We start from the raw sequence: 12,676 nt of genomic DNA, 5'->3' as shown, positions 1-12,676 counted from the left end.
AAGCAATAATTTATCAACACACTACTGTAAATAAATGGACACTACCTGCTATTAAACGGAAATTGCTCTCCGTAAATAAATGGTGAGAAATGCTCAGTCTGAAGCCATTCGGCTATGGGTTTCACAGCCCTATAATAATGATACAAGTTATATAACCTTAAAAAGGGTTTATTTACAACCTATGGGGTATAAGATGTTGGGAATAGTGGCATAGGAGAGTCTGAAATGAATTAAATACCCTAACCCTAAACTATGTTCATTGTCAGCAGAGATTTCCATTGAGAAATGCTCAGTCTAAAGCCATTGAGCTATGGGTTTCACAGCATTATAATAATGATACAAGTCACAGATGATTTTCTTCTGAATAACTGGTCAGGGCATAGCACTTTCCATTCAGCTTCAGGCAACTTTGATGTAAGGCTTTATCACACCTGTAGTGACTACTTCTATCTGCCACGCCCATTGTAGCTTATCCATTGTTCACTAAATATATCAATGTAATTAAACCCAACACAATGTTGAAAAACAGAATGCTTCCCACCACTAGATCACATAACTAGACGTGAGACGGACGTGATCCCAACACTGCCACCAATGTAGCGGAAGAAAGTGAGCTCTAACGGCCATTGCAATGAAAGACCAGTAGGCCTCTGGGCAGAGGCAGTAGGCCTACAATGCTGGCATATGCCTTGTTACAATAGCCTAAGTATATAACATGATTGACACAACCGTAATATTCATAATGAAACGGCCTTGGAAGTGCTAAAGTGTAAGCCAACAGAACTCATTATTTTACATGAACCTGTTTAACTGCATTGATATGGCTTAATTTATCTAAGTCCAGACTCGTTATAGTTGCAAATACCATGCAGTTGCACCAGGGGAATTTAAACCAAACAGATGTTTTTTTTGCAGGTCTTTTGTTTCCCCACATTTATTGATGAATTAATTTGCCATCAAGAAAATGTATCCCCATTCCCCAATCAAATACCTTCATCAATACCACGAAAAAAACAGACAAATACAGCTTTTTTCTCCAATCTGGCAAGCCTCATAAAATCCGACATAGTACCAGTATCCCAAAGTATTAAGTGAAAACAAGCATAGAAAACAGCATTGGCATTAAATAATAAAAAATTAAAAACGTAAGGCTACTATAATATTATAAGTATTTCTGTGACAACCTGGTTGATTAACAATATTGGATTGTTCACAATTTTTTTTTAAATATAAATAAATGTGGGACACAAAAAAAGGCAGTGTAGAACACCATTGCCAAAAATGCATTGCTCCAATAACTTTCATAAGATTGTTGCAAAGTAGTTCCCACAAATTCTGAGCTGCTTTTCCTTCACTCTGCCGTCCAACTCATCCCAAACCATCTCAATTGGGTTGAGGTCGGGGGATCGTGGAGGCCAGGTCATCTGATGCAGCACTCCATCACTCTCCTTCTTGGCAAAATAGCCTTTACACAGCCTGGAGGTGTGTTGGGTCATTGTCATGTTGAAAAACAAATGATAGTCCCACTAAGCCCAAACCAGATGGGATGGTGTATCGCTGCAGAATGCTGTGGTAGCCATGCTGGTTAAGTGTGCCTTGAATTCTAAATAAATCACAGACAGTGTCACCAGCAAAGCACTCCCACACCATCACACCTCTTCCTTCATGCTTCATGGTGGGAACCACACATGTGGAGATCATCCGTTCACCTACTCTACGTCTCACAAAGACACAGCGGTTGGAACCAAAAATCGTAAATTTGGACTCATCAGACCAAAGGACAGATTTCCACCGGTCTAATGTCCATTGCTCGTGTTTCTTGGCCCAAGCAAGTCTCTTCTTATTGATGTCCTTTAGTAGTGGTTTCTTTGCAGCAATTGGCCTGAAAGGCCTGATTCACGCAGTCTCCTCTGAACAGTTGATGTTGAGATGTGTCTGTTACTTGAACTCTGTGAATAATTTATTTGGGCTGCAATTTCTGAGGCTGGTATCTCTAATGAACTTATCCTCTACAGCAGAGGTAACTCTGGGTCTTCCATTCCTGTGGCGGTCCTCATGAGAGCCAGTTTCATCATAGCGCTTGATGGTTTATGCGACTGCACTTGAAGAAACTTTCCGTATTGAATGACCTTCATGTCTTAAAGTAATGATGGTCTGTTGTTTCTCTTTGCTTATTTGAGCTGTTCTTGCCATAATATGGACTTGGTCTTTTACCAATTAGGGCTATCTTCTGTATACCCTCCTACCTTGTCACAACACAACTGATTGGCTCAAACGCATTAAGAAGGAAAGAAATTCCACAAATTAACTTTTATGAAGGCACACCTGTTAATTGAAATGCATTCCAGGTGACTACTTCATGAAGCTGGTTGAGAGAATGCCAAGAGTGTGAAAAGCTGTCATCAAGGCAAAGGGTGGCTTTTTGAAGAATCTCAAAAATAAAATATATTTTGATTTGTTTAACACTTTTTTTCCATATGTGTTGTTTCATAGTTTTGATGTCTTCACTATTATTCTACAATGTAAAAATTAGTACAAATAAAGAAGTGTCCAAACTTTTGACTGGAAGTGTAAGTATTCAGACCCTTTGCTATGAGACTCAATATTGAGCTCAGGTGCATCCTGTTTCCATTGATCATCCTTGAGATGTTTCTACAACTTGATTGGAGTCCACCTAGGATGCCATCCCCACCAAGACTATTCCTAGAGCTGGCCGCCCGGCCAAACTGAGCAATCGAGGGAGAAGGACCTTGGTCAGGGAAGTGACCAAGAACCCGATGGTCACTCTGACAGAGCTCCAGAGTTCCTCTGTGGAGATGGGAGAAACTTCCAGAAGGACAACCATCTCTGCAGCACTCCACCAATCAGGCCTTTATGGTAGAGTGGCCAGACGGAAGCCACTCCTCAGTAAAAGGCACATGACAGCCCGCTTGGAGTTTGCTAAAAGGCACCTAAAGGACTCTCAGACCATGAGAAACAAGATTCTCTGGTCGGATGAAACCAAGATTGAACTCTTTGGCCTGAATGCCAAGCGTCACGTCTGGAGGAAACCTGGCACCATCCCTACGGTGAAGCATGGTGGTGGCAGCATCATGCTGTGGGGATGTTTTTCAGCGGCAGAGACTGGGAGACTAGTCAAGATCGAGGGAAAGATTAACGGAGCAATGTACAGAGATATCTTGATGAAAACCTGCTCCAGAGCGATCAGGACCTCAGACTGGGGCGAAGGTTCACCTTCCAACAGTACAACGACCCTAAGCACACAGACAAGACAATGCAGGAGTGGCTTCGGGACAAGTCTCTGAATGTCCTTGAGTGGCCCAGCCAGAGCCCGGACTTGAACCTGAATGAACATCTCTGGAGAGACCTTAAAATAGCTGTGCAGCGACACTCCACAGACAACCTGACAGATCTTGAGAGGATCTGCAGAGAAGAATGGGAGAAACTCCCCAAATACAGGTGTGCCAAGCTTGTAGCGTCATACCCAAGAAGACTCGAGGCTGTAACCGCTGCCAAAGGTGCTTCAACAAAGTACTGAGTAAAGGGTCTGAATACTTATGTAAATGTGATATTTAAGTTTTTGCTTTGTCATTATGGGGAATTGTGTGTAGAAAAGAAACAGTTTAATCCATTTTAGAATAAGGCTGTAATGTAAGAAAATGTGGAAAAAGTCAAGGGTTTCTGAATAGTTTCCGAATGCACTGTAAATTACATAGAATTAATCATTAGAATGTTCTCTACAATTTTATAACCTTAGTATACTTGTACTTGACAGTGTTGATGAAATAAGAATGTTAATTTGCTGTGACCGTTGCTAGTTTAGACTGTGCTGCTCTTGTTTGTATCTCTTTCATATTTGGTGTTGTGAGGTACCATTTGGAGGTGTTTCCGCTGGTTGGACAAATCAAAATCAACTTGATACCTTCGTCCTTTTCACCTCCAGATCCTTGGCTTTCATTGCCTATATTGGCTATCAATCTACATTGAAAGGGGCCATTTCTATGGCAATTTAAAGGGAGAGACTCAGAAATACACAATGAAAACAGATCGTCTTCGCGGAGGGTGGATATTGAAATTCAGTCTCTTAGCTTTGTAAATAAATATATATTTAGTCCCAATTTAGTTTTGTATTCAGCGGATTTAATTTAGAAAAATACCATGTTTTCACTCACGAACCTGCAGCCACTAGTTAGCTTCTCAGTTGACGTTAGAAGTTAAAGCCGTTCTGCCGCGGAGCAGCACCACAGAGTTCTATTGAGCAGTGACCACTTTTTGATCATGCTTGTGATGACATTCCATTCACTCTAAACATTCTGAAATTCTCAGAGTAAATTGTCTGTAACATTTTAACCATATATGGTAGAGAAATGGGGTTTGGACTATTGTTTTTCTTACTGAATTGAATGGACATATTTGTGTAAATCTTGAATTAATTCATCCTTTTATGGGTGAACACCCTACTATATGTTTATGATTAGACTGATGTAACACTACCCTAAGTATTACGTAATACTGTATATTATGTACATGGAGCTGTACTGACAAAATACAAGTTAATGTGGGTTTATGGTTCAAAACGTATATACAGTGCCTTGCAAAAGTATTCATCCCCCTTGGCGTTTTTCCTATTTTGTTGCATTACAACCTGTAATTTAAATTGATTTTTATTTGGATTTCATGTAATGGACATAAACAAAATAGTCCAAATTGGTGAAGTGAAATGAAAAAAAAATTACTTGTTTCAAAACATTCTTCAAAATAAATAACGGAAAAGTGGTGCGTGCATATGTATTCACCCCCATTGCTATGAAGCCCCTAAATAATATCTGGTGCAACCAATTACCTTCAGAAGTCACATAATTAGTTAAATAAAGTCCACCTGTGTGCAATCTAAGTGTCACATGATCTCAGCATATATACAGTTGAAGTTGGAAGTTTACATACACTTAGGTTGGAGTCATTAAAACTCGTTTTTCAACCACTCCACACATTTCTTGTTAACAAACTATAGTTTTGGCAAGTCGGTTAGGACATCTACTTTGTGCATGACACAAGTAATTTTTCCAACAATTGTTTACAGACAGATTATTTCACTTATAATTCACTGTATCACATTTCCAGTGGGTCAGAAGTTTACATACACTAAGTTGACTGTGCCTTTAAAATTCCAGAAAATTATGTCATGGCTTTAGAAGCTTCTGATAGGCTAACTGTGGATGTATTTCAAGGCCTACCTTCAAACTCAGTGCCTCTTTGCTTGACATCATGGGAAAATCAAAAGAAATCAGCCAACACCTCAGAAAAATAATTGTTGACCTCCACAAGTCTGGTTCATCCTTGGGAGCAATTTCCAAATGCCTGAAGGTACCACGTTCATCTGTACAAACAATAGTACGCAAGTATAAACACCATGGGACCACGCAGCCGTCATACCGCTCAGGAAGGAGACGCGTTCTGTCTCCTAGTGATGAAAGTACTTTGGTGAGAAATGTGCAAATCAATCCCAGAACAACAGCAAAGGACCTTGTGAAGATGCTGGAGGAAACAGGTACAAAAGTATCTATATCCACAGTAAAACAAGTCCTATATCGACATAACCTGAAAGGCCGCTCAGCAAGGAAGAAGCCACTGCTCCAAAACCGCCATAAAAAAGCCAGACTACGGTTTGCAACTGCACATGGGGACAAAGATCATACTTTTTGGAGAAATGTCCTCTGGTCTGATGAAACAAAAATAGAACTGTTTGGCCATAATGACCATCGTTATGTTTGGAGGAAAAAGGCGGTTGCTTGCTAGCCGAAGAACACCATCCCAACCGTGAAGCACAGGGGTGGCAGCAACATGCTCTGGGGAAGCTTTGCTGCAGGAGGGCCTGGTGCACTTCACAAAATAGATGGCATCATGAGGAAGGAAAATTATGTGGATATATTGAAGCAACATCTCAAGACATCAGTTAGGAAGTTAAAGCTTGGTCGCAAATGGGTCTTTCAAATGGACAATGACCCAAAGCATACTTCCAAAGTTGTGGCAAAATGGCTTAAGGACAACAAAGTCAAGGTATTGGAGTGGCCATCACAAAGCCCTGACCTCAAGCCTATAGAACATTTGTGGGCAGAACTGAAAAGGCGTGTGCGAGCAAGGAGGCCTACAAACCTGACTCAGTTACACTAGCTCTGTCAGGAGGAATGGGCCAAAATTCACCCAACTTATTGTGGGAAGTTTGTGGAAGGCTACCCGAAACGTTTGACCCAAGTTAAACAATTTAAAGGCAATGCTACCAAATACTAATTGAGTGTATGTAAACTTCTGACCCACTGGGAATGTGATGAAAGAAATAAAAGCTTAAATAAATCATGCTCTCTACTATTATTCTGACATTTCACATTCTTAAAATAAAGTGGTGATCCTAACTGACCTAAGTCAGGGAATTTTTACTAGGATTAAATGTCAGGAATTGTGAAAAACTGAGTTTAAATGTATTTGGCTAAGGTGTATGTAAACTTCCGACTTCAACTGTACACCTGTTCTGAGAGCCCCCAGAGTCTGCAACACCACTAAGCAAGGGGCACCACCAAGCAAGCGGCACCATGAAGACCAAGGAGCTCTCCAAACAGGTCAGGGACAAAATTGTGGAGAAGTACAGATCAGGGTTGGGTTATAAAAAAATATCAGAAACTTTGAACATCCCACGGAGCACCATTAAATCCATTATTAAAAAATGTAAAGAATATGGCACCACAACAAACCTGCCAAGAGAGGGCCGCCCACCAAAACTCACGGACCAGGTAAGGAGGGCATTAATCAGAGAGGCAACAAAGAGACCAAAGATAACCCTGAAGGAGCTGCAAAGCTCCACAGCTGAGATTGGAGTATCTGTCCATAGGACCACTTTAAGCCGTACACTCCACAGAGCTGGGCTTTATGGAAGAGTGGCCAGAAAAAAGCCATTGCTTAAAGAAAAAAAGAAACAAACACGTTTGCTGTTCGCCAAAAGGCATGTGGAACACTCCCCAAACATATTGCTCCTGAGTGGCGCAGTGGTCTAAGGCACTGCATCGCAGTGCTAACTGTGCCACTAGAGATCCTGGTTCGAATCCAGGCTCTGTCGCAGCCGGCCGCGACCGGGAGACTCATGGGCGACGCACAATTGGCCCAGCGTCGTCCAGGGTAGGGGAGGGAATGGCCGGCAGGGATGTAGCTCAGTTGATAGAGCATGGCGTTTGCAACGCCAGGGTTGTGGGTTCGATTCCCACGGGGGGCCAGTATAAAAAAATATGTATTCACTAACTGTAAGTCGCTCTGGATAAGAGTGTCTGCTAAATGACTAAAATGTAAATGTAATATGGAAGAATGTACTCTGGTCAGATGAGACTAAAACTGAGCTTTTTGGCCATCAAGGAAAACGCTATGTCTGGCGCAAACCGAACACCTCTCATCACCCCGAGAACGCCATCCCCACAGTGAAGCATGGTGGTGGCAGCATCATGCTGTGGGGATGTTTTTCATCGCAGGGACTGGGAAACTGGTCAAAATTGAAGGAATGATGGATGGCGAAATCCTTGAGGGAAACCTGTTTCAGTCTTCCAGAGATTTGAGACTGGGACGGAGGTTCACCTTCCAGCAGGACAATGACCCTAAGCATACTGCTAAAGCAACACTCGAGTGGTTTAAGGTGAAACATTTAATTGTCTTGGAATGGCCAAGTCAATGCCCAGACCTCAATCCAATTGAGAATATGTGGTATGTCTTAAAGATTGCTGTACACCAGCGGAACCCATCCAACTTGAAGGAGCTGGAGCAGTTTTGCCTTGAAGACTGGGCAAAAATCCCAGTGGCTAGATGTGCCAAGCTTATAGAGACATACCCCAAGAGACTTGCAGCTGTAATTGCTGCAAAAGTTGGCTCTACAAAGTATTGACCTTGGGGGGGTGAATAGTTATGCACGCTCAAGTTTTCAGTTTTTTTGTCTTATTTCTTGTTTGTTTCACAATAAAACATATTTTGCATCTTCAAAGTGGTAGGCATGTTGTGTAAATCAAATGATACAAACCCCCCAAAAAACATTTTCATTCCCGGTTGTAAGGCAACAAAATAGGAAAAATGCCAAGGGGGGTGAATACTTTCACAAGCCACTGTAGACACAACACATTTTCCCTAAAAACTACAACTCCCTCCATACCTCATACATCTCGTTCCAGGTAGGGTTGAGGTTCTCCTTGATCACATGACTTTTAAACTTGACCCCTCCGATGTTGATCTTGACGTAAGGGTCACTCTTGCCCTTCTTCAGGCCCCCCATCAGGTTGTCCTTGGCTATAAGATTCTCGGCCTCCAGTAGGTGGATTCTCAGCACCCCCTTAAAACAAACACCGGTAACAAGACTGCACAAATACAGCAGTATAGCATGCAATACCTAATTCACACAGTACTGTATATGATATTGTACTGTATACCTCAAAAGAAAACAACTGTTATAATGGCCTTCACTGGCATACTGCATCTCACCTCAGAGCCAAAGCTGGGATCAGGGTTGGTGTGTGTGGGGAGTGTTTCAGGAGGACTGGGTTCCTCAGTGAGCTCCTCAGGTACTTTCCCAGAAACCATCTCAGTAGCTGTTACTCTCTTAGCCTCCTCTGGCTCTGGTGCTGGGATAGAGGGAAGGTTGGGGACTGGAGCACTGGGAGTGTCCACTGAACTAGACCTGAGCAGACATGGTGGAATAACAGAGAAATTGGTTAATCGTGTGTGTGTGTGTGTGTGTGTGTGTGTGTGTGTGTGTGTGTTTGTGTGTGTATATGTGTGTATTAGTGCACCCTCATTTGTTCTACCTCTTCTGCACTGTGTTTCTCTCCAGTCTCTGTTCAGCAGTAGAGGCGTCTCGAGCTCTGGGTTGATCTGCCCTTTCCACATCGATCTCACACTTCTTGGGACACAGCACCTGTATTAGAACAACACATTTAATAACACCACCATATAACCTTATTATAAAACATCATGCATTGAATCAATACACGTCTAAAGTGCCTCCTACAGAGTAATAGAGTGTTTGTAAAGTGCAAGTGTGTCTCACCTTGAGTTCAGCCCTCAGTAGAATCTGACTGTCAGGTGAGGCTCCATCCAGACTCAGCCACTGATCCAGGACCAGATCTGGTTCTGACAGCAGCTCTCTGATTGGTACCACCAGAGAACCAATAGGCAAGGTCCAACTGTGAGACAACTAGAGAAGAGAAAATGGAAGATGGGTGGATGGATGACCTCGTAATGTGCACAACCAGTCAAATGTTTGGACAAACCTACTCATTCAAGGGTTTTTCTTTATTTTTACTATTTTCTACATTGTAGAATAATAGTGAAGACAACAAAACTATGAAATAACACATATAGAATCATGTAGTAACCAGAAAAGTGTTAAACAAATCAAAATATATTTTATATTTGAGATTCTTCAAATAGCCACCCTTTGATGACTGCTTTGCACACTCTTGGCATTCTCTCAACCAGCTTCATGAGGTAGTCACCTGGAATGCATTTCAATTAACAGGGAAGCCTTCTTAAAAAGTTAATTTGTGGAATTTATTTCCTGCTTAATGCATTTGAGCCAATCAGTTGTGTTGTGACAAGGTAGGGGGGTATACAGAAGATAGCCCTATTTGGTAAAAGACCAAGTCCATATTATGGCAAGAACAGCTCAAATAAGCAAAGAGAAACAACAGTCCATCATTACTTTAAGACACGAAGGTCAGTCAATACGGAACATTTCAAGAACTTTTAAAGTTTATTCAAGTGCAGTTGCAAAAACCATCAAGCGCTATGATGAAACTGGCTCTCATGAGGACCGCCACAGGAATGGAAGACCCAGAGTTACCTCTGCTGCAGAGGATAAGTTCATTAGAGATACCAGCTTCAGAAATTGCAGCCCAAATAAATGCTTCACAGAGTTCAAGTCACAGACACATCTCAACATCAACTGTTCAGAGGGGACTGTGTGAATCGGGCCTTCATGGTCGAATTGCTGCACAGAAACCACTACTAAAGGACACCAATAAGAAGAAGAGACCTGCTTGGGCCAAGAAACATGAGCAATGGACATTAGACCGTTGGAAATGTGTCCTTTGGTCTGGAGTCCAAATTGGAGATTTTTGGTTCCAACCGGTGTCTTTCTGAGACGCGGTATGGGTGAACGGATGATCTCCCACCGTAAAGCATGGAGGAGGAGGTGTTATGGTGTGGGGGTGCTTTGCTGGTGACAGTGTCTGTGATTTATTTAGAATTCAAGGCACACTTAACCAGCATGGCTACCACAGCATTCTGCAGCGATACACCATCCCATCTGGTTTGGGCTTAGTGGGACTATCATTTGTTTTTCAACAGGACAATAAACCAACACACCTCCAGGCTGTGTAAGGGCTATTTGACCAAGAAGGAGAGTGAAGGAGTGGTGCATCAGATGACCTGGTCACCACAATCCCCCGACCTCAACCCAATTGAGATGGTTTGGGATGAGTCGGACGGCAGAGTGAAGGAAAAGCAGCCAACAAGTGCTCAGCATATGTGGGAACTCCTTCAAGACTGTTTGAAAAGCATTCCAGGTGAAGCTGGTTGAAAGAATGCCAAGAGTGTGCAAACTGTCATCAAGGCAAAGGGTGGCTATTTGAAGAATCTCAAATATAAAATATATTTGTTTAACACTTTTTTGGTTACTACATGATTCCATATGTGTTATTTCATAGTTTTGATGTCTTCACTATTACTCTACAATGTAGAAAATAGTAAAAATAAAGAAAAACCCTATATAGAGTATTTATTTATTTATTTTATTTTTGTCATTTAGCAGACGCTCTTATCCAGAGCGACTTACAGGAGCAATTAGGGTTAAGTGCCTTGCTCAAGGGCACATCGACAGATTTTTCACCTAGTCGGCTCGGGGATTAGAACCAGCGACCTTTCGGTTACTGGCACAACGCTCTTACCCACTAAGCTACCTGCCGCCCTAGTATAGTACCCTTATATAAAAGCCCAAGTCTTTAAGCTCTGATCTAAAAAAATATTTTTACATACACACCTTCACTATGAGGATCTCTTCTCTGGGGTCATGAACCAGGAAGCAAAAGGCCTCGTCCCACTGGGGTGAGATGGTGCGATCACACACCTTAAGAGAGATCGAAAGGAGGCAAGAGCAGTAATTCACTGACACAGATCAAAATACCATATTAGAATGTGGACATTTTGAATCTTTTTTTAAGACAAATTGAATGGTTTTACAGTGTCATATGTCCAGTTTTAACAGGACACATTGAATGGGTTTTCTGTCTCACTGTAGTTTTATGGGAGGTTCCCCCCACAACAAGTTCAGCTCCCACTTTTGGCTCCTTCCCACTCTTCTTCAGCTAGAAACACACAACAATAAACAAACATTCAAAACAAACACACTACATGTGCACAAAATAAGCACCCAGGTTCATATGCAAAATATAATTAGTCCTCTAAACATAACAAACATCATTAACATTAGCCCTGCACACAAAGTAATAAGACCCCCTCCAAACTGAGAAAGAGGTGCAAAGACTCACTGGTAGACCGTCTGCCCTATCCACAAACACAAAGAGTAGAGCCATGGAGGGAAAGGCCTTGTTGTGGTAGGACTGCCTGGACTGGAACTGGAACACCTGGGGACATGTACACAGGTCACTGGGTCTGTATGGCACTGTGTACAAGGATGCATTACTCTACTGTTTAATACTGCCTATTATATTGCTTATGTTTTGTAATCAGGTCTGATTTGCAAAAGAGATTCTCTGATCACAATATTATATCTTTAATAAACTCCTGATTAAAAAAAGAGGAAGAAGGACTGACCTGGTCCAGTATGCCTGGCTCTGATACTGTAGGTACCCACTCCAGTACCAGGTGAACACGACCTGACTTCACATCATTCAGAGTGTACCACTAGAACAGAGAGACAACAACTCAGTGTAGCCTAACACTGAAACAGGGAAACTAATGAGCTTTTACATAGGATGGTAACATAAGCAGTGATCTGTTTGTGTGAATGAAAGTATGAAGTCATGTTAACTCCGTTGCAGGCAGGCAGATCTCACCTGGTCAGTGTACTGAGAGGTGATGATATCCTTCAAACTAATCTTCAACCTGTAAAGGTACATATGAATATCAGGTTAGAGTGCAAACAACTGTACAAAACAACGTAATATGGAGCAAAACCTAATCAGTGGGAGTAGTTACATGTCCCTGCCCAAGGGGGTGCCAAAGTCACCACACATAGATATCTATCTAGCTCCCAGAGACCCTAAAGTAGTGCACTATATAGAGACAGTGGTGGAAAAAGTACCCAATTGTCATACTTGAGTAAAAGTATAGATACCTTAATAGAAAGTTACTCAAATAAAAGTGAAAGTCTGCCAGTAAAATACTACTTGAGTAAAAGTCTAAAAGTATTTGGTTTTAAATATACTTAAGTATCAAAAGTAAATGTAATTGCTAAAATATACTTAAGTATTAAAAGTAAAAGTATAAATAATTTAAAATTCCTTATATTAAGCAAAGCAGACGGCACCATTTTCTTGTTTACAAAAGATGCATTTGTGTTTAGTGAGTCCGCCAGGCCAGAGGCAGTAGTGCATGAATTTGACATTTTCCTGTCCTGCTAAGCAGGGAAAAA

The 12,676-nt window shown here is 41.7% G+C and overlaps 1 protein-coding gene across 3 annotated transcripts in view; it reads right to left on the bottom strand.

Moving 5' to 3' along the window:
• The window catches only part of LOC311138602 (extended synaptotagmin-1-like), a 51,889-nt gene that overhangs the window by 15,369 nt on the left and 23,844 nt on the right, over positions 1-12,676 (bottom strand). The window contains exons 20-28 of one of the 3 annotated variants that reach the window (XM_084173354.1): positions 12,099-12,147; positions 11,857-11,946; positions 11,571-11,666; positions 11,316-11,387; positions 11,063-11,149; positions 9,071-9,217; positions 8,829-8,938; positions 8,506-8,701; positions 8,180-8,356 (exon numbers count right to left, since the gene is read on the bottom strand). In XM_084173354.1, coding sequence (XP_084029480.1) covers positions 8,180-8,356; positions 8,506-8,701; positions 8,829-8,938; positions 9,071-9,217; positions 11,063-11,149; positions 11,316-11,387; positions 11,571-11,666; positions 11,857-11,946; positions 12,099-12,147 — 1,024 coding nt within the window. The remainder of the gene's footprint in view (positions 1-8,179; positions 8,357-8,505; positions 8,702-8,828; positions 8,939-9,070; positions 9,218-11,062; positions 11,150-11,315; positions 11,388-11,570; positions 11,667-11,856; positions 11,947-12,098; positions 12,148-12,676) is intronic. The other 2 variants (XM_084173356.1, XM_084173355.1) reach the window with 2 other exon arrangements.

This window comes from Coregonus lavaretus, assembly GCF_964263955.1.
Source record: "Coregonus lavaretus genome assembly, chromosome: 12".
Lineage (NCBI taxonomy): Eukaryota > Metazoa > Chordata > Actinopteri > Salmoniformes > Salmonidae > Coregonus > Coregonus lavaretus.
This window is presented reverse-complemented; position numbering and strand designations above follow the sequence as displayed.